At 44.2% G+C, this 20,162-nt stretch overlaps 2 protein-coding genes across 4 annotated transcripts in view; both read right to left on the reverse strand.

Annotated features, from left to right (window-relative positions):
- dnmbp (dynamin binding protein) overlaps window positions 1-9,678 on the reverse strand; it is a 102,660-nt gene extending 92,982 nt beyond the window's left edge. The window contains exon 1 of one of the 2 annotated variants that reach the window (XM_048550758.2): window positions 9,595-9,678. The gene's annotated coding sequence lies outside the window, so the exon portion shown is untranslated. Of the gene's footprint in view, window positions 1-9,556 lie in introns of both variants that reach the window. The other variant, XM_059653011.1, reaches the window with a different exon arrangement.
- Window positions 9,679-17,282: 7,604 nt separating this feature from the next.
- The window catches only part of cpn1 (carboxypeptidase N, polypeptide 1), a 30,780-nt gene continuing 27,900 nt past the window's right edge, over window positions 17,283-20,162 (reverse strand). Inside the window, exon 9 of one of the 2 annotated variants that reach the window (XM_048550689.2) lies at window positions 17,283-20,033. In XM_048550689.2, coding sequence (XP_048406646.1) covers window positions 19,854-20,033 — 180 coding nt within the window. In that variant the 3' untranslated portion in view covers window positions 17,283-19,853. The remainder of the gene's footprint in view (window positions 20,034-20,162) is intronic. The other variant, XM_059653014.1, reaches the window with a different exon arrangement.

Raw genomic sequence — 20,162 nt, forward strand, 5'->3', positions numbered from 1 at the left:
CTGTAAAGCACTTGATGTCTCACGATTGCAAAAGTAGCTACATAAATGCAAAAGCTGTTGCTGTGAAGTCTCAGTCCTCCGCCACGCAACTCAAACTTATTTTACACTCGCATTCCCCAAAACAGCCGATAAAATTAAACATTTCTCCCTGGCTAGGATTGAAATCCCACAGAAAAAGACAGCTCCACTTACTTAGAGGCCTTAAGTTAGATCCAACACTAAATGTCATTTTCACTGGAAGAGTAAGAGTCTTATAAACATTGCCTTCTCTGACCCACAAGTGTTCTCACGCCAGGTTCTCTCTGATGTAGCCAGGACTGAATGGCAGCTTTCAAACCCAGTCATTAAAACCATATTCCTCAGCTAGATAAATATTTGAACTCATCCGAAGGGAAAGTTGCCAATGATGCAGATTGAATATTTTTCCGCTTTTAGATGCATTGTCTGCAAAGACTCCAACAGCAGGTACAACGTGGGGTTTGATACAGAATAAGTCTCCTACTACACTTCTAAACTGACAGTAAAGCTCCCTCGAGACACTGCCCCTCCCAGGTCAGGGAGGGCACAGGGTTCGACACAGAGATAAGTGCCCTCTATTCTCTAAACTGAACCCAAGACCCTGCCAATTAAACAATCCGAGGGCACAGACAGCACGAGGCTGGTGACAGCACAGGGCTGGATAGAGAGTAAAGCTCCCCTGGCACGGTCCCCATCAAACACTCACTGCCAGGTCAGTGACATCATGGGGTTTACAAGTAAGGCTCTCTCGACTCTGTCCCCTTCCAGAGCCAGGGAAGTTGAAAAGCTATCTCCAGCAACTCTTTCCTACTCTGATGCAATCCCAATGGGGCCGGCTCACGTGTCTTTTAGGGGCTCAGTATAATTATAGTTTTGAATGCTGGATTTGCAATACAAAAGCAGGCAGCTTGTACAGAGAGTGACTCTCAGCCTAACATGCTGACTCAGTTTCCCTTGGGCTGCAGTCCAACACCGAAGGTACCCAGTCGGCAGAAATCACTGCTGGTGCTTTTGCGCAAGGCAGCTGTTTTCATTATTTAATTACCTACTTCTGCCAAGAGTCAAACAGTCATGAAAGCCAAAAACTGGTAACCTAGCGACGATGACCAAAATAGTGGGAGAGGTTCAAAATGACCCGTGATCAGTCCTCCACCACTGGCCAGTGTAGAAGATTCACTGCTGATCAGACACTCCCCCATCACACACTGCAAGAGAGGCCCGCATTCTGCCTTCTCTCAGATACATTCCAGCAACAGGCAGAGAAAAACCATTGGTCATTCTGCCATCAGATACCATACAAAAATCCATGCCATGTCACTAAGATACACAGCACTCAGACAAACCCTTTGGTGCAAATCTTCCATGCTGACTAGATTTCCTATATGGATCTAGTCCCATTCGATACACCCCCATCCAGATGCCTTTTAAATGTTGTACCAGCCTCTATCACTTTCTTCTGGCAGCTCATTCCATATATGCACCATCTTCTGTGCAAAATACTTGTCTTAGGTCCCTTTTATATCTTTCCCCTCTCACCTTAAACCCATGCCCTCTAGTTTTCGACTCTCCCACACCAGAGAAAGGACCGTGACCCTGTCCATGCCCCTCATGATTTTATAAACTTCTATCAGGTCACCCCTCAGCTTCTGATGGTCCAGGGAAAATAGCCCCAACCTAGCTCAAACCGTCCAACTCTAGCAACATCCTTGTAAAATCTTTCCTGAACCTTTTCAAGTTTCTCAACATCCTTCCTATAGCAGGGAGACCAGAACTGCAAGCAATGCTCCAAAAATGGCCCAACCAGTGCCCTGTACAGCTGCAACATGATCTCCAAATTCCTACACTCAGTGCACTGACCAATAAAGGTACGCGTACCAAACACATTCTTCACTATCCTATCTACCTGCGACTCCACTTTCAACAAAGTGTGAACCTGCACTCCAAGGTCTCTTTGCTCAGCAACGCTCCCCAGGAACTTACATTAAGTGAGTAAGTCCTGCCCTGATTTGCCCTTCCAAAATGCAGCACCCATTTAGTGAAGGGAATCTGTTGTCCATACATCCATTATCCGGTTTCAACCTCTGCAGTGGCCCCAGCAAGCCACTCAGTTCAGGGACAATTAGGAATAGGCCCCAAATGTTGGCCTTTTCAGAGACGTCCACATCCTAGCAGCACTTGTACTGGGGGCAGGATGAGTAAGAGTCCACTTGGCTCAGTGGTTAGCCCTGCTGCCTCACAGTGCCAGGGACACAGGTTCAATTCCACCCTCGCGCAGCTGTCTGTGTGGAGTTTGCACGTCCTCTCAATGTCTGCGTGGGCTTCCTCTGGGTGCTCCGATTTCCTCCCACAGTCCAAAGATGTGCAGGTTGGATGAACTGGCCATGCTAAATTGCCCCAGAGTGCTCAGGGATGTGTAGATTAGATGAGTTACAGAAGGAAGGGTCTTAGTGGGATGCTCCGAGGTTCAGTGTGGACTTGCTGGGCCAAAGGGCCTGCTCTGCACTGTTGGGATTCTATGATCTATGTGTACGTTGATGTCTGCCACAGCAGAGCCCAGATTTCCACTGGATAAGGGAATTTCTAATTGGAATGGGGACCAACAATTATTGTGCTTTCCTAATTGCCCAGAGTTCAGTTAAGCCTCAACCACATCACACATTGGCTAGACTAGGTAAAGACAACAGATTTCCTTCCTCAAAGGACATTGTCACAAGCACCCACCTGGTTCACCAAATACAACGACTAACCGGTTGCCTTTTGGCTAGTTTTTATTCCAGATCGGTACCGAATTCAAATGTCATAATCTGCCACCGTGTGATTCGAACCCATGACAACAGAACAATAGACTGGGTGCCTGGATTTCTAGGCCAGTGATATTACCATGACACCTTCACCACGCACCCCCCACCCCCCTTCCTGCTTCTTTCAATGTGGAAACCCCAAGCAATCAGAAACATTCCAGTCACTTGGTGCAACGGACTGAGTCCTCAGCACTAAAATTATTTTGGTGATGAGGCCAAGACAGCTTATGTTGATATAGTGCCTTGCATTACAAGTACCAAGGCAGTGAGAGACTGGGGCCTCACACATGTATCAAAATTAAAGAACTGTTAGCCTTTACTTCAATGGGGTTCAGATACTGAAAGTGGACTGATGCATCAGTTCTTGATCTGAATCTGACCCCAGATGGGTTCTGAGCCAGCGTGTTGCTTCCCACAACATCTCTCGAAGGAAACATTCTAGTTATCTTTAATCAATTTGCTCAGACATGTCACCTAATAACTTTGGAGTAAGTGGGACTTGGGCCTGGGCCACCTGGTCCAGAAGTAGGGGCACTAACACAAGACCCTAGTGGAGATATTCTATACTGATGGGTACGGGAACAGGCCAGAGCCACCAGAATTAAAAAGGGTTTAAAAAGTTATGCCACAATGATAGACTGTATAAATGTGGTTTGCCAAATTCAGAAGCTTGATGGGTGGTCTAATGGATTGCCTGAGAGTGAGAAAGGAATTCAATAGGGTCAATACAGAGCAACTATTTCCTCTGTGTGTGTTGGGGTGGGGCAGTCCAGATTAAGGTGACACTTGTCTTAGAATTCCAGCAAGTTTACTCAGGCCAGGTTGGGGGTCGGTGCATCTTGAAGCAATTTGTTCTCCAAAAGGTTCAAGAAGGCAGCTCACCCACCTTCTGAAGGGTGACTAACGACACCAATAAACGCTGGTTAGCCACACGAAAAGGTACAGCCTCTCCATCTGGAGCTAATTGAATGGCGAGCTAATTTGATGCTGAATCTCTTGAGCGGTAGCCAATTGAGAGGAAGCTGCCAAGGTACGGGAAGAGCTCAACATCTTCTAGGGTGTCTCCTTCATATGTTTGGCACCTGTTACAAACAAATAAGGGCTGAAACATCACGCACCCCCTCCCACCCCAAATCGTTTAACTTCTCTCTTTCCCTCCCAAATTTAAAGAAAGGAGACCGACGTTTCCATCTTGCACCTCAAATATAGCGTGATCTAGGTTTGGATTTAGAAACTAGGTGGGCGGGTGCATCTCTTTCACCAACAGCATCCACATCATCGCTGTCACTAGCGGCAGAGCCTGGCAGGATCGATAATCAAATACAGCTGATGCTGGAGTTCAGAATTAAATACACAAAGGGCTTGAGGCCTAGCACTATTTGTGGAGACAGAGAGAAACAACATTAACATCGAGTCTGGTAGGCCACTTTTTCAGAGCTCTGAACTCAAATTGGAATGGAGATATTGACTGTCTCTCTCTCTCTCTCTCTCTCTGGAGCAGCTGATCCCTGCAGACCTGACCTGGAAGTAGCTGCCTCCTCAGCTCCCGCTATTACTACAGCCATGATGTGTGGCTAGGCCCAGGTCCCTGCATACGTGGTTCCAGACACCTTCGCAGAAGAGAAGGCATAGATTTTAAGATCTGGATATTTTTCTTTTGGCTTTCTTTTATTTTTGTTGCTTTTTAAAAAATTCTGCTTTTGTAGCCAAACGGTGCCTGAGAATGGTTACTTTGTCTACTTTTCACTGCGCTCATGTATTCCTACACTTGACTACATGTGACAATAAAAGCTAATTCTAAAATATAATTAATTCTAACATTCGGGTCTTAGTGCACTTAAGAGCGATGCTCACTCCAACGGGCCATTAGAGTTTTATAGGGACTGAAGTGCCTCCTCCTGTTCCTATAAAGCATCATTCACAGTAGATGGTGATAACTCTGTTGGTTTGGCTCTGGTCCATCTAACTTCTCACTTACACTTCGTTGACAGATGGTGAGCTGCGGCACAGACTGAACACTACTATGAACATGTTAAACTGCAAGGTGGAGCTGAGGGGCACAGAGAGAGAGCTCCAATATCACATCCAACACAACTTCTAAACACCACTCGATGTAAATACAGCGTTTGTCCTAAACTTTGTTTAGGCCTGGGGCATATTTTGAGTAGAATCATACTGCGATAAGGTACTGCAAAAGCATAAATGTGCCGCCTTCATGTAGCATCTATAGTGGTCACCGGATTTCCCACCGTTTTGCAAATAATGTTATACTTTTGAGTTTGTAGACTGTTATAATATATGAAACGTAGCAGCTAATTCACACATAGATCAAAACATTCCACAACAGTGTGGTAATGGACCACTGATTCAGATAAATATTTACTAGGACACAGGGGAGAACTTCTCTGCTTTTTCTTGAAATAGTGCCACGGGAGACTTTACTTCCACTCAAGTACACACATGGGGCCACAGTTAACATCACATCAGAAAGATAGCCCTCCCAGCAGAGCAGGATGGACAGCCCTGCCACGTGGCTACAGTGCCAGTGGGGATGGGTCTGGCACCGTACAACACTGGGGTACAGTGCCAGTGGGAACACACATGCTCCTGGCATTTTTTTATTTGCCAGCATTCCAGGAATATAATTGATAGCCTACTTCATTCTTCCCAATACAGGGTGGAAAAATCCCCAGCAATGTGACACATACAAACATTTCACATGAATTTTTTTGGCAGACTGATTAAAATGTCTCTCAGATCTCAGTACTGCAACCAAATGGAACCTCAACCCTCATTGTTGGACAGAAACCATGTGAAAGCCAGGGTCTCAGAGCAGCATTCAAACCACTGAGACCTCAGTACCCATAGACAGGGAACTAGAAACATTTAAAACTAATACAGTATAAATTGAGAAATATTGTCCAGGGGGGTGTCAGGTGTTGAGAGGAGCTTCCAAGCAGAGGGTGGTGACTTATCACAGATCACCTTCATGCACATCTGTAACATTGTCCAACTTCATCCTGTCACAACTCATTGGTTGCTGAAACCCTGATCCACATCTTAGCTGTCTCTAGATTTGACAATTTCAAAGTACTCTGGATGACCTTTCAGTTTCCACCACCTTGAAAACTTCAGCTCAACCAAAACTCTATACCAACACGCACACCAAGTCCTGCCCTTAATACTCCAAATGATTCCCGTCCTACATTAGCTTGCTAATTCTAAAATCCATCTCCTGGTTTTCACATCACTCCATGCCTTCACCCAGACCTATCTTTCCCAAACAGCTGTTTCACCAACAAGCTTCCAACCAAAGATCAGAAACGGGAACATTCACTGATGACTGCGCAACGCTCAGCACCACCTGTGACTCTGGAGATACCAAAGCAGTTTACGTCCACACCAGGTCTTACGAGTAACATTCACGCGACAGAACTGCAGGCAATCACTGCCGCTTAACAAGAAAGAATCTGACCATTACCACCTGACAATCAGATGACCATCACTGAATTCCCCAACGATCACCATCCTGGGGTTAGCTCTGATCAGAAACTGGGCTTGATTGGTCATTTAACTACTGTGGCTAACTCACTCACCTCCTGGCTCCCCCAAGTCTGTTCACCATCTATGTGAGACAAGTGGGGAATGTGAAGGAACACACACAAGCCGCAGTGCATACCATCTACCAGATGCAGAAATTCACCAAGGCTCTTTACACGACCTCTACCATCTTAAAGAAAAGGGCAAATGCAGATACACAGGAACACAAACCCCTGCAAGTTTCCTTCTAAGCCACTCACCATCCTGACTTGGATATATATCACCGTCCCTGGGTCAAAATCCTGGAATCCCCTCCCTAACACCATCATGATGCCCTGACAACACGCAGACTGCAGCTGTTCAAGAAGGCAGCTCACCATGCCCTTCTCAAGATATCAAAGGCATCAAGGAGCATGGGAGAAAGCAGGTACATGGCGCTGAGATAGAGGATCAACCATGTGCTATTGAGTGGCACAGCAGACTCAAAAGGGCCAAATGGCCTACTCCTGCTCCTATTTTTGAACTGGAGTTGGGCAATAAATACTTAACATCTACATGTGATGAATTAATAGGAAGAAATTTCATCCTGGCCCACACCTTCAGGGATCTCTGTAATCCTCATAGCTGACCTCATATTCACTACAATTTAAGTCGCTCAACCATTGGTAGGCCCTTCGCTCTGAATTTCCATCTCCATCTCCATCTCTCCCTTTCTTTAAAGCTGACTTCAGTCATTTGTCATAATCTGGCTCAGTATCAAATACGGTTTGATACAGTCAGGTGGTTAGTTACTTACTGCAGGACTGCTAGCCTCTGGAATTGCTCATGTAACCACAGGAGTTAAATGACTAATCCAGCACAGTTTCTGGTCAATGGTAACCCCAGGATGTTGGTAGTGGGGAAATTATCAGAATGTGGCTCAGTATTAAATATGGTGTGAAGCACCTTGGAACAGTATTACATTGAAGGTGCTATATAAATGTAAGTGTTATTGCTCATGTCCTGGGTATGTTTGATGGAAACAGTTTAGAGTTAGCTTTACTTTCCGTTTACAAGAGTAGGAAGAGCTTTACTCTGTATCTAGCCTTGTGCTGTATCTGCCCAGGGAGTGCAGATGTTGATTCAAAAACAGTCCATTCTCAGCACTGAGTGATCAGTGTGAGAGAGAAACACTGCAATTAAAATATTTTGAAATGATCCACAATTATGTTTGGGGCAGAGATTGGGAAGAGTCTGTCGTTTGCATCTCTGCTTGCAACGACTGATTTTAAGTTTTAGAAGACACTTGCTGGTGGCATGGGGACAGGGTGGAGCATATACTGGTTTAGCATTTGTTTCTAATTTACTCTGCATTCCACCCCTCAACCCTTGGCTTCAAGGCCACATGTAGTGACTGGCATTGCATGCAGTCAAACTCAACAAGAACTTCCATTTATATAGTACTTCTGACAGAATAAATACCCCAGGTGCTTTAACAGACCACCAGAAAACAGAATATGACAATCAATCACTTAAGTAAATACTGGGTCAGTTGACTAAATGCGCAGGATATTCAGCTTCCATCATGGTCAGCACGGATATACCTGACGCAGTTCAGACCAGGCTGGCCTCGCTGATGTGGGGTGCGCTGCTGTTTGATAAAGGCTGTATGAAAATTAATTGAAATTTCTTGGGTTTCTGCTCCTCTCTGATAGTCAATGATCACTAGAGAGATGGATGTGTGCTAATATCAAGGGGTGACAGGATCTGATAGGATTGTGATGCCTTCTGCTGTTGAATACCCACCAGGCTCACACAGAGGCTTGGCTATGTACTCCAGAATAGAGGCATAGAGGCAGAGGTGGAAGGAATCAGGAAGTATGAGCAATATTGGGACAAACGAACAGTTGAAAAGTTGTAGTTTTAAAAGGAAGCATTTTCCGGTAAAGCAACAACCTGTGTTGATGGATTGCCAAGGAAACAGACCACTGCAGAGAGATTTACCTACGCAGTGTGTCTAGAGGCTCCACTCAGTCAGCGTTAAAACCTAGGAACTGTCCCTGCAACAGGACATGCACACGTTCTGCAACTGGATCTTGCTGACTGCTCAGGAATTCCAAGATTGCAGATCAGAATTTCCTGGTGACACTTACTCTCCCAGAATTCCTTTCTTGGGAAAGAGTAATTTTTAAAAAATATTTCAGTGAAACCAAAATCCACATGTTCGTTCTTTATCCTCACAGTTAATCATTGCTGCCGCACAGAGAATTTAGCACAGTTTGCACCAAGATTCAAATTTTTACTAGCTGCAGATTCAGACCCATCTCCTTAAGATCTTAAAGGAAAGTGCCAATTTCTTGTTGGTTTCCAACTCTGCTGTATATCCAGGAATGCAAATGGATTACTGAACCATCAGGGGCATCACTACTGTCCTTAGCCAGGGACTTGGGCACAGCCAAGCCAATTGAATACATTATGTGTTCAGTAAGACAGAGACAGGAACATCAGTTGGACAACTCCAGGCCACCTCAGCACTTCAGGGCAAAGGTCAGATGATACAGCCCAGGTCCCAAACTCCACTTACCTTACACATTCACCCACACACAGGAAGGGAAACCCCAGGTCTCTCTCTCTCTGGAGAGAAGGGATCTTATCACTACCTTAAGGCAGACCTAACCCCTGCCCCACCAAACAGTGTAAATTACAGAGATACTTGACTCCCCAACAAGTTCCCCTGTCAGCAAAACAGGTACAAAACCAAGGCTTAACAAATCATTTATTCACACTGTAACAATGTTATGGGTCAGACACTTGCTATTGGGGCAGGGTGGGCACAAAACACACACCAGACTGTTGGCGGGGGGGGAGCGGTCAGAAACAGTGACACATCTTTAGCACTGCGATTCCACACTCCCCTTGTGGAGGCTGCAGGGATAGAGGGATCCCATTGGGATTGTGTGTCCCCTCAGGCTGGGATTCAGCCTCACCCGTCCTGTCCAGCTTCACCTGTCCAATCGAGCCCAGCCCATGCTCCAGCCTCACCTGCCTGTCCTGTCCTGTCCTGTCCTGTCCTGTCCTGTCCTGTCCTGCCCTGCCCTGCCCAGCCCGGGCATCAGCCTCACTTGCCCCAGCCCAGCCCGGGCATCAGCCTCACTTGCCCCAGCCCAGCCCGGGCTCCAGCCTCACTTGCCCCAGCCCAGCCCGGGCTCCAGCCTCACCTGCCTGTCCCGTGCCGTCCTGTCCTGTCCAGCCTCACCTGTACAACGCTAAACTCCGAGCAACTCCCTCTCAGATACTTTCCCCGCCGCTTGGATACATTGTGGCAAACCACTTACGTCATGACGCCAGCACGCAGCCACTGGGTCCTCGCCATATTAGGAGAGGGAGGGGGCGGGGCAGGAGCTGGGGGTGCTGTCCATACAAAGTCCTGACATGTGTCAGCCATTGCCATGGAAACGGTGTATGTGAGAGGCCGTCAGTGAGGCAAGTGCGGTAAGGTGTACTTCTGAAACACACACACACACACAGAGAACATTACAGCGCAGTACAGGCCCTTCGGCCCTCGATGTTGCGCCAACCTGTGAAACCAAACTGAAGCCCAGCTAACCTACAGCATTCCATTATCATCCATATGTTTATCCAATGACCATTTAAATGCTCTGAAGGCTGGCAAATGGCGCTTTCAATAACGTGCCAGTTAGGAAATCAATTCCTGTGAGTGGCATCAAAGCCAGAAGTGTTTCACTCAAATCTGTGGGTTGCACTACTTGAGCCAAGCTGACACGGTATCATACCACATGGACAGATGGCATTCTACCAAACATGTTAGTGTCAACCCATTGAGAATGCTTTTCAACTGCAATCTCCCGCTCCTGTATTACAGTACTACAAAGTTCTCCATTCCATGGCCTCTTTCATGGTCACTATCAAGTTTTATTCTAATGTATATTCGGGAAGTGTAGTCCATATCAAAATAACTCAGTTGAAACATTTTCCTCCAGTTTCAGTCCGCCCCCACCGAATGTTTTGTTAATTATTTACATCTTGGAAAAGTGCTACAGGATTGGATGTGCTAATTAACATCGTTGTTCAAAATGTAAAGAACAAAACAAAGGTAACTTCAGGGCAATATAATAAAGTGTGAAGCTGGATGAACACAGCAGCCAAGCAGCATCTCAGGAGCACAAAAGCTGACGTTTCGGGCCTAGACCCTTCAGGGCTGTTAACTTAACATCAGGTATTGGGCAATTTTTGGAGCCAATTACAAAGGTTCTAATAGCACAATCTTTAACAATATAATACAATCAAGCAGGGTCAGCAAGGCTTCATGAAATGGAAATCATGCCTGGTAAATGTAGTAGAATTCCTCTACTGTACAAGAAACTGAAAAAGGTTGACTTCATTCACATGATAAACTCCATCAGGTTATAAAAGACTCTTCCTGTGAAGAGCTAACTGCTTGTTCACTTGTGCATTGCACTATTTCAGTGACAGCAATGTGCAGTCACACTTAACTGTAGCCTACAGTCTCACAAGAAATTCCCATGTTAATTTTTATTTAATTAATTCATTGCCCATCCCTGATTGCCCAGAGGGCAGTTAAGAATCAACCACAATGCTGTGGGTCTGGAGTCACGTGTAGGTCAGACTGGGTAAGGATGGCAGTTTCCTTCCCTGAAGGACATTAGTGAACCAGATGGGTTTTAACAACAATCAACAATTGTTGTAATTCACCATCATCATTAAGCTAGCTCTGTATTTCAGATTTTTATCAGAATTAGAGTTTTACCATCTGCCACAATAGGATTCAAACCCATGTTCCAGAACATTAGCCTGGGGTTCTGGATTACGAGCCCAATTGTCGTATCTCCTACTCTACCCACCTGTCATTGACATGGACTGGAAGAATTTACAAATTGATCCTCAACCTCTTTGACCTCATTATGAATCCATCTTTCTTGACCATCAAGTTCTAGAGTGGATCCCAAACCCAGAGCTGTTGATTCCAAGTTGGGGATATTGCAGCACCAGACCTCCTGAGGATATTACTGACAAGTCCATCATTTGTTGCTCATTCCCAACTGAAGAGAATGGCTTTCTGTATTATTTCAGAGTCTTCAGTCACATATGGGCCACACCACGTAAGGATGCAGATTTGCTTCACTGAATTAAACCAGATAGGTTTTCAGAGTAATTGGTGATTGTTAGAGAGACTAGCTTTGTACTCCAGATTTAGTTATAAAATTTAAATTCCACCTGCAGTGGTGGTGGGATTTGAACCTGTGGTCCTGGATTACTCACCCAGTAACATGACCACAATGCTACTAAATCCCCTACTGTGCAATTGTCCCATCAAAAGGCTTCAACATGTAGGAAGGTCATTCAGCCCTAATGTCTCAGTTGGTGAGGTGAAGCTTACGGGTAGGGAACAAGCATCGTTACCCATTGTCTATGGAAACTAGACCCAGTAAAATGTCTGCAGAATAAATGGAATTGTTTTATGATAACCTCTGCTGACCCCCGGTCAAACTTTTACCTGGAACTCTGTTTTGAACACAACTCTGATCTATGCCATTCCCTCCACTGCCTCATCCCCTCTAAAAGTTTGTTTGAATGTTACTGTGTGGTGACTATGTGCACAAAACACTGTCTTTAAACTTTCAGTCCCAGCAATCGGTAAATGAATGCAAATAAGTAATCAGGACCAGTGGATTACAAGAACATTGAAGAGGATTGGCTCTAGAATGCACTTAACATTTTTTTCTGTGGCCATAACCCTCTCTGGTATTTCACACAGATGGTAGCAATCCCCTATCTGTTTCCTTTTGAAACAGCAGTTTTTAGGAAGTGACTTTGCCAGTCGACAAATGGAGCGTTAAAACTGAGAATGCGTTTGTCCAATGCAAAGTGGAAGTGGGCAGGCAGAAGTTGTGGCTGGAAAAGTCACTTCCTAATAACATGACAGTGTTACAGGTCCAACTGTCTGATCATGGAGGCTATAATTAAGGGAGAATATTTTTTATCTGCTGCAGGCATTAACTCATGCTGTGAAAAACCTACTAGCACCATCACTCAACGGAGGCAACAGAAAATAAAGGACTCGAATTTCTAAAGCATCTCACAATCTCAGTACTTTCTAAAATGCTTTACAATCAATTAACTATCTGCACAGCCAGCTCCCCTCTGAAAAAAAACGTGTTAATGAACCTAGACCCTTCATCAGAGACCCTTGCTGATGAAGGGTCTAGGCCCAAAACGTCAGCTTTTGTGCTCCTGAGATGCTGCTTGGCCTGCTGTGTTCATCCAGCTGCATACTTTGTTATCTTGGATTCTCCAGCATCTGCAGTTCCCATTATCTCTGTGTTAATGAACTTGTTTTAGTCTTTTTGATGGAAGGAGGAATGTTGACTCCAGGGTAAAGAGTAAAATGTCATGCACTTCTTTGAAATGTGCCTCAGGTTCTTAAGCAGGCATTTGATAGAACCTTGGACAGAGCAGCACATGCTCAGTAATGAACTGAGTGTCACCTTAGATTAGCTGCTCGGGAGCAGGATTTGAGCTCAAAACCTTTCAAACCTGAAGCAAAAGGACTACACAGTGAACCATCCTTGACAACTTGTTGATAGAACAAAATCTCACCGAAAAGTAAACAGAATGCTGGCTTTAGTGTCTAAAGCTTCAATGACACTTCCCCAATGAGCATTTAATATTTGTTAGCGAGAGGCTATTATTTGTATTCATTCATGGGATGTGGGCTTCACTGGAAGGGTCTGAATTTATTGCCCATTCTTAGCTACGCTTGCGAAGGTAGTGACTGCATTCTCAAACAACTCTCGTCCATTTTCTGAAAGAACACCTACAGTGCTGTTAGGGAGGTAGTTCATAAGAACAAAAGAGCATCAGAAATAGGAGCAGGAATAGGCCATTTGGCCCCTGAGCCTGCTCTGCCATTCACCAAGATCATGACTGATCTTTTGGTGGACTCAGCTCCACTTACCTGCCCACTCACCATAACCCTTGATTCATTTACCATTCAAAAATCTATCTATCTTTGCCTTAAAAACACTTAATGATATCGCCTCACTGAGCGGGCAATTCCACAGATTCACAACACTTTGGGTGAAGAGGTTCCTCCTCAGCTCAGTCCTACATCTGATTCAGAGATAGTGGGATCTGCCGATGCTGGAGAATCTGAGATAACAAGGTGTCAGAGGAGGCTGATGTTTCAGGCCTAGACCCTTTTTCAGAAAAGCGTTTATCTCTGCAACTCCTGAAACATACACTCATAGCAATGTGCCGGCATCTCCTGGCACTATAATCAAGCCTGCCCCAGCTCAGAGCCTCCCTCTCCCAGACTTCCATTTTCTGAAGAAGGGTTTAGGCCCGAAACGTCAACTTTCCTGCTCCTCTGATGCTGCTCGGCCTGCTGTATTCATCCAGATCTACACCTTGTTTAGCTCAAATTCTCCAGCATCTGCAGTTCCTACTATCTCTGAGGTCTTTTTCCCCGTTGTGGGGGAGTCCAAAACTAGAGAGTGTAAGTTTAGGGTTAGAAAGAAAGACATAAAAGGGGCCTAAGGGGAAACTTTTCCACACAGAAGGTGGTGGCTGTAAGGAATGAGCTGCCAGAAGAAGTGGTGGAGGCTGGTACAATTACAACATTTAAAAAGCATCTGGACGGGTATGTGAATAGGAAATGTTTAGAGGGATATGGACCAAATGCTGGCAAATGGGACTACATTTATAGAGGATATATGGTCGGTGTGGACGAGTTGAACCGAAGCGTCTGTTTCCGTGCCCTATATCTCTATGACTTTATGACTCTATGAGTCTATTTCCATGCTGTACACTGTGTGACTCTATAACAGATGACAGACTAAATGACCAATAGTTTCCTTTTGATTTCTGAGTCTCATTCTTTTTGAAAGGGCACTTCATTGGCAGCCCACTGGTACTCTCCCTGAATCCAGTGTCTTCGGGAGTATTTCAATCCATGCCTCCACCATCTCTGCACCCACTTCTTTTAAAACACTTGGATGCAGACAATCAGTTCCTGGTGACTTGACCACCTTTAGTCTTATTAATTTGTCAAACATTTTGTCTTTTGTGATAGATACTGATATAAGATCTTTCCTTCTATTAGGACCTTGCCTATACTGTACTCCACTGTGAAGATCGATGCAAAGTGTTTAAATTATCTTCCAGTTCCCTGTTATCAATTCCCCAGTTGTATCCTCCAAAGCTCCAACACTTACTTGGCTATTCTCTTTTTCTATGTACCCATGGGAGCTCTTTGTTTTAGTTATATTTCTTTCCAATTTACTTTTATAATCAATTTTCTCCCTCTTTATTAACTGTTTAGTAATCCTCTGCTGGTTTCTTAAATATTCCCAATCGGCTGGTCTGCCACTAGTTTTTGCCACTTGGCATGTTTAATGTTTGACTGTATACCCTCCTTAATCACTGTTGCTAAGAATGGATGTTGATTAAGTCCTCATTAAGTTCTTCTTTTTGACTGGAATAAATTTTTGCTGATTATTCTGAAATGTTTGCCACTGCTCATTCACTGACTTTCCACCTACTATATTTCTCAGCTCACTTTAAACAACTTTTTCTTCATAACTCAGCCCTTACTTAAGTTGAGAACACTGGTTTGAAACCAGAGTTGTTCTACTTCAAACTGAATTTGAATTTCTGCCATGTTGTGATCACTACTCCTTACAGATCCTTAACAATGAATCACCCATGATTACTCGATCTAAAACGGCTTGTCCTGGGTAGGTTCTGCAAACATATTCCTCTAACAAACAATCCCTGGTGTTCTCTAGAAATTTGTCTTCCATGTTAGCCTTGCCCATTTGATTTGTCAGTCAATATGGAGATTAAAATCACTTGTGACAATCGTAGTCCCCTTCTTATTCACGCCTATTATTTTTCAATTTATTCACGCCTATTATTTTTCAATTTATAATTTGTCCTACAGTGAGGCAACTCTTTGGGAGCTTACAGGCCACTCCCACCTGTGAATTCTTTCCTTTACTATTTCTTATTTCCATTCAAAATCATTTCACAAGTAACAGTTCCTATCTTGAAAGAGCTTTGGAAGATTAGATTTTGAGCATCTGCAGTATTATCACCTGCTTCCTTGAAAATCCTGGAATGGAAACGATCTAATCCTTGGAATTTGTCACGTCTTTAGATGTATTACTTATTCAATTATGGCTGCTTCCATCAATATTTTTGTATTGTCATCTATGATTCAATATTATTTTCCTCAATCTCTGCCTGAGCTGCAAATGCTGAACTGAAAACAAAACGCGCAGGAAACCACAGCAGGTCAGGCAGCATCCATGGAGAGGGAACAAGCTGATGTTTCGAGTGTAGATGACTCTTTATCAGAATTTGAAACATTAGCTTGCTCTCTCTCTCTCCACGGATGCTGCCCGACCCGCTGTGATTTACAACATTTTTTGTTTTTAGTACAGGTTCCAGCATCTGCAGTAATTTGCTCCTGGAAATACTGAACCAAGTCATCACTCAGCCATTCACCACCTGACAAGGTGATGATCCACCAGGTCACAACACAATCCTGCCACTGTCTGGGGCTCCCCCTCCCCCCCACCTCCAAAAAGTGCATTCAGGCCCCTCCCCCACCACCAAAGTCGTGACAGGTGCTATAGAAATGAAAGCTCTTTTGTCACACATGAGTTTGCGAACGTTTTGTTGCAAACCTCCATGAAAGTTACCGCAGTGAATGGGAGACAGCTAGTGAAATACTTTTGAAGTGTAGCCACCATTCCATTGTAGGAAAACATAGCCACAAATTTCTCCACAGCAAGATCCCACAAATACCAGTGGGATGATGACAAGATAATCTGTTTTAGTAGTACAAGTAGGGTATAAGCATGGACCAGGACATGAGGGCAGACTCGTCATCCAGATGTTGGCGTGGGATCTTTTGCAGAGATACAGACAGTCAGCATCTCACATTAAACACACATCTAAAAGGCAGCACCTCCAGTTATGCAGACACCGATCAGGACTGTACTGAGGATATGAGCTTGGATAAAATACACAATTTACCACAATGTGCTTGAAGCAACAGCCTTTGGACTTGCAGGTGAGACTGTCACCCACTGAACAACGGCTGTTCATCAAACTGACAATTTGGGAACAGTCAAGCTGTGAATTATTTATAGGGTCATGCGTCTTCCTCAGTGGAACGACTCTAGGATTCATTTCACAAATGAATGCGTAATGTACATGACTTCCTGCATCGAGGCTATAGACTGCACAGAAACAGGCAGGCAACTGTGGAGTTCACCACCAAGAATCTACCCACATGATGCTTGCAGCAGCTTATTCTCAGATGATGGCAGCCTGTGGCACATCAACAAACCAGATGAGGAAAAGTCAGCTCCAATGAAGACTTTATTACAGTCGGACAGAGGTAGCATGGGGATGGACCCAGACAAATTTTCCCTGTGCTCTGCCCCCATCAAATGCCCTTGGACAGGTACAGCACTGGGTTAGATATACAGTAAAATTCTCCACACTTTTTAAGTGAAAGTAAAGCCATCTCCACACTGTCTTCATTAAATACTCCCAGGAAAGGGACTGCACAAGGTTACATACAGAGTAAAGCTCCCTCTACTCTTTTAATGTGAAAGTAAAGCTTCCCTGACACTGTCACCATCAAACACTTCCAGGACAGTTATAGCATGGGGTCAGATGCAGAGTAAAGTTAGCTCTATCTCTCTCCTCATTAAACATTCCTAGGATAGGTACAGCATGAGGTTAGGTAGAATGTAAAGCTTCCTCTACACTCTCCCCATCAAACATTCCCAGAACAGGTGCAGCATGGGGTTAGATACAGGGTAAAGCTTTCTCTACACTCTCCCCATCAAACGTTTCCAGGACAGGTACGGCACGGGGTTAGATACAGGGTAAATCTCCCTTGACCTTGTCACCATCAAACACTCCCAGCACACGTACGGCATGGGGTTAGATATAAAGTAAAACTCCCTCTGCCCTGTTCCCATTAAACACTCCCAGGACAGTTACCACACAGTTAGATACACAATCAGCTATAGGGCGAATTAGCTGAACTATCCATAAAATGTCATGATTGTAATCTTGAATCAATCAAATAATGCTAAAATTCACGTGAGCAGTCATCTTGTATTGGCCAAGGAATGATTACAATCATGATACACACATAATGTCACCTGACTCAGTACATTTGTCACAATATTTTAAATGTTACCTTTAAATATCTTATGTACTACTTATTACTGAGGCAAAAAATGATTTGGTCAGTCGTTAGGAATTCAAGTTGGGTTAAAAATCAACCATCTTAATTGAACCAAACAAAAGGAGCAGGGTCAAGCCAGAGTGTCCAAGAGGAAGGAGATCCCTTTGGCTCCAACCCAACTTGACCAAGGGCAAGGTCACAACAGCAAGGCAGAAGAGGAATAATGTTGATGATGTGTTTCTTCACCGGGTCAGGGTCCATTTCGTCCATAGCAGAACACTGCCATAGAGACTCTTAGTCACATTAGATGGGTGACAGACACACACCATTTCACCTCCCCAACTCCCACCAAATTCTGTTGGCTATCCTGCCAGCTGTCAGAGAAACAGTTAAAAAGGCTTTTTTTATTGTGTGGTTGAAAGAAATCATCAAGTAACTGCAACCTCATGGCAGAGTAGAAAATAGGGTGAGGCTGTTGTGTAAGTAATAGGTCAACAAAAACACTGGTTTCGGGAAAAGAACCTTCCATTGGCCCTGTCATATCTAAATTCAGACTTTAACTCACAACTGATGTCGCCAACCCTCCAGGATTACCTTGGAGAACCAGAAAGTGATGAGTTGAGTATTGCTGATAAAAGGCACATTTTGTCAAAGGCTTTTTAATCTTGCCATCATCGGGATAATTTTCATGAATTACAGATTCTAGGGGAAAACCAACATTTAAACTGCAAGAGGTGAGAGCTAATTCGTTGATTGGTGGAATAAACACTCTCCTGAGATGCAGTATAAATGTTACTTTCCCCACAAATTGGCATTCTTGCGAAATGTCCTGATGAGCGCAAGGTCAAAGGCCTTGACAAAACATGTCATTTTTCAGCAACAGTTTCAAGTTCTCTACTGCCAAAAGACTAAAGTGAAAGTTCATCTCCTCAAGCAAAGAATCTTGCAAAATGCAGGGTGAAAAGTCATTGAAGCCATAAAAACAAAATATATTCTTAAAAAACAATTCTTAATAAATATTTGTTCATTTATTGTAATTTTTTAAAAATGTCCATGGGATAGCATTTATTGCCTGCCTCTAATGACCTTCAAGAAGTCAGAAGTCACATGACACCAGGTTATAGTCCAACAGGTTTATTTAAAATGACAAGCTTTCTGAGCGCTGCTCCTTTGTCAGGTGGATCCTGGCATAGGAACAGCGCTCCAAAACTTGTCATTTTAAATAAACCTGTTGGACTATAACCTGGTGTCATGTGACTTCTGACCAATACCAACATCTCCACATCATGGCTACCCTCAAAAAGGTGGTGGTGAGTTGCCTTCTTAAACTGCTGCAGATGCTTAGGATGTGAAGATATCCTCCCATACCATCTCTCATTGATTCTCTGGGCTATTTGAAAGCTAACCACGTTGCTGTGTGTCTGGTTCGGGGTAGAATGGGAGATTTTGTTCTCTGAAGGACACAAAGGCAGAAGAAATAGGAGTAGGTGTAGACTGCTTTTTACCTCAAAGCTGCCCACCATTCTACAATGTCATGTTTGTTGTGCCCCAGGTTTCAACCTCTCTTTTGAAATTAGATCCTTATAGCCCTCAACTCCCTGACATTTCAAAAATCTCATATTACTGAATATTACTGAACTAGATAGATTTTTACAACTGTCGATGGTGGTTGCACAGTCACCGCAAAGGTAAGCTGATTCTTCTAGGTTTTGTTTTTGAAAACTGAATTCGAGTTTCACCATGGTGGGATTATGAACCTATTTTCTTGGGTTCTAATTTACCGCTCCACCATCTCTCCCCACTTCTGTCCTTTTTCTCACTATTGCTTTCTCCTCCACCATCACCCAACTCAACCCATAGGTAAGAACCATCCAATTGGGGGTATAAAGAGTTTTGTCACTTCCTCACAAGCCAGGGCACTGAGAAATGTATTGGGTGGCCAACGGCAAGAGCTTGTGGCTGGAGCAGCTGTTAGTCATGTGCTAAACCTCCAGGAACACCAGTTAGAGTTGGCAACCCACAGTCATGGATTAAAATTAAAATAAGCAAAAGCAGAACTTTAATTTTTAAAAACATAAACAACATCACAGCAAAACTTCAAAGACAAATTATCTCTGTTCAGGTGTCCTCCCTGAGGCAACACTTGTCAAAGAAACTTCACTCCATGGTTTTCCCAATACTTCGTCGTGCAGTGTTGTTGAGGGGAAAAAGGGTTTGTTTTGACAGAAAGGCAACTGATAGTTGAGGAGAGGTTTAGGATTTCAGTGGCCATGGAAGTGCCACCCTGTACGCCGACGTTCCCTCGGCACCGGGGGTCCCTTCTTGGTCATTCTTGGGTCCAATTTGCGAAGGGAAACACTGCTTGTGATGGCTGGAGGCAGCGAGATGGTAGGCACATCGGTGCTGGGTGCAGCTGACAATGGCACCAAATGGAAGTCAACCTGTAGGGAGATCAAAATTATACTGTAGAGGAGATGGCACTCAGTAGGCAGGTTAAGGACAGAGTGTATTTTATTCCAGCAGAAAATGAGAAAAGAACAGTGCACGTTTATACAGCACCTTTAATGGGG

The sequence above is a fragment of the Stegostoma tigrinum genome, chromosome 20 (assembly GCF_030684315.1).
Source record: "Stegostoma tigrinum isolate sSteTig4 chromosome 20, sSteTig4.hap1, whole genome shotgun sequence".
NCBI classification, from domain to species: domain Eukaryota; kingdom Metazoa; phylum Chordata; class Chondrichthyes; order Orectolobiformes; family Stegostomatidae; genus Stegostoma; species Stegostoma tigrinum.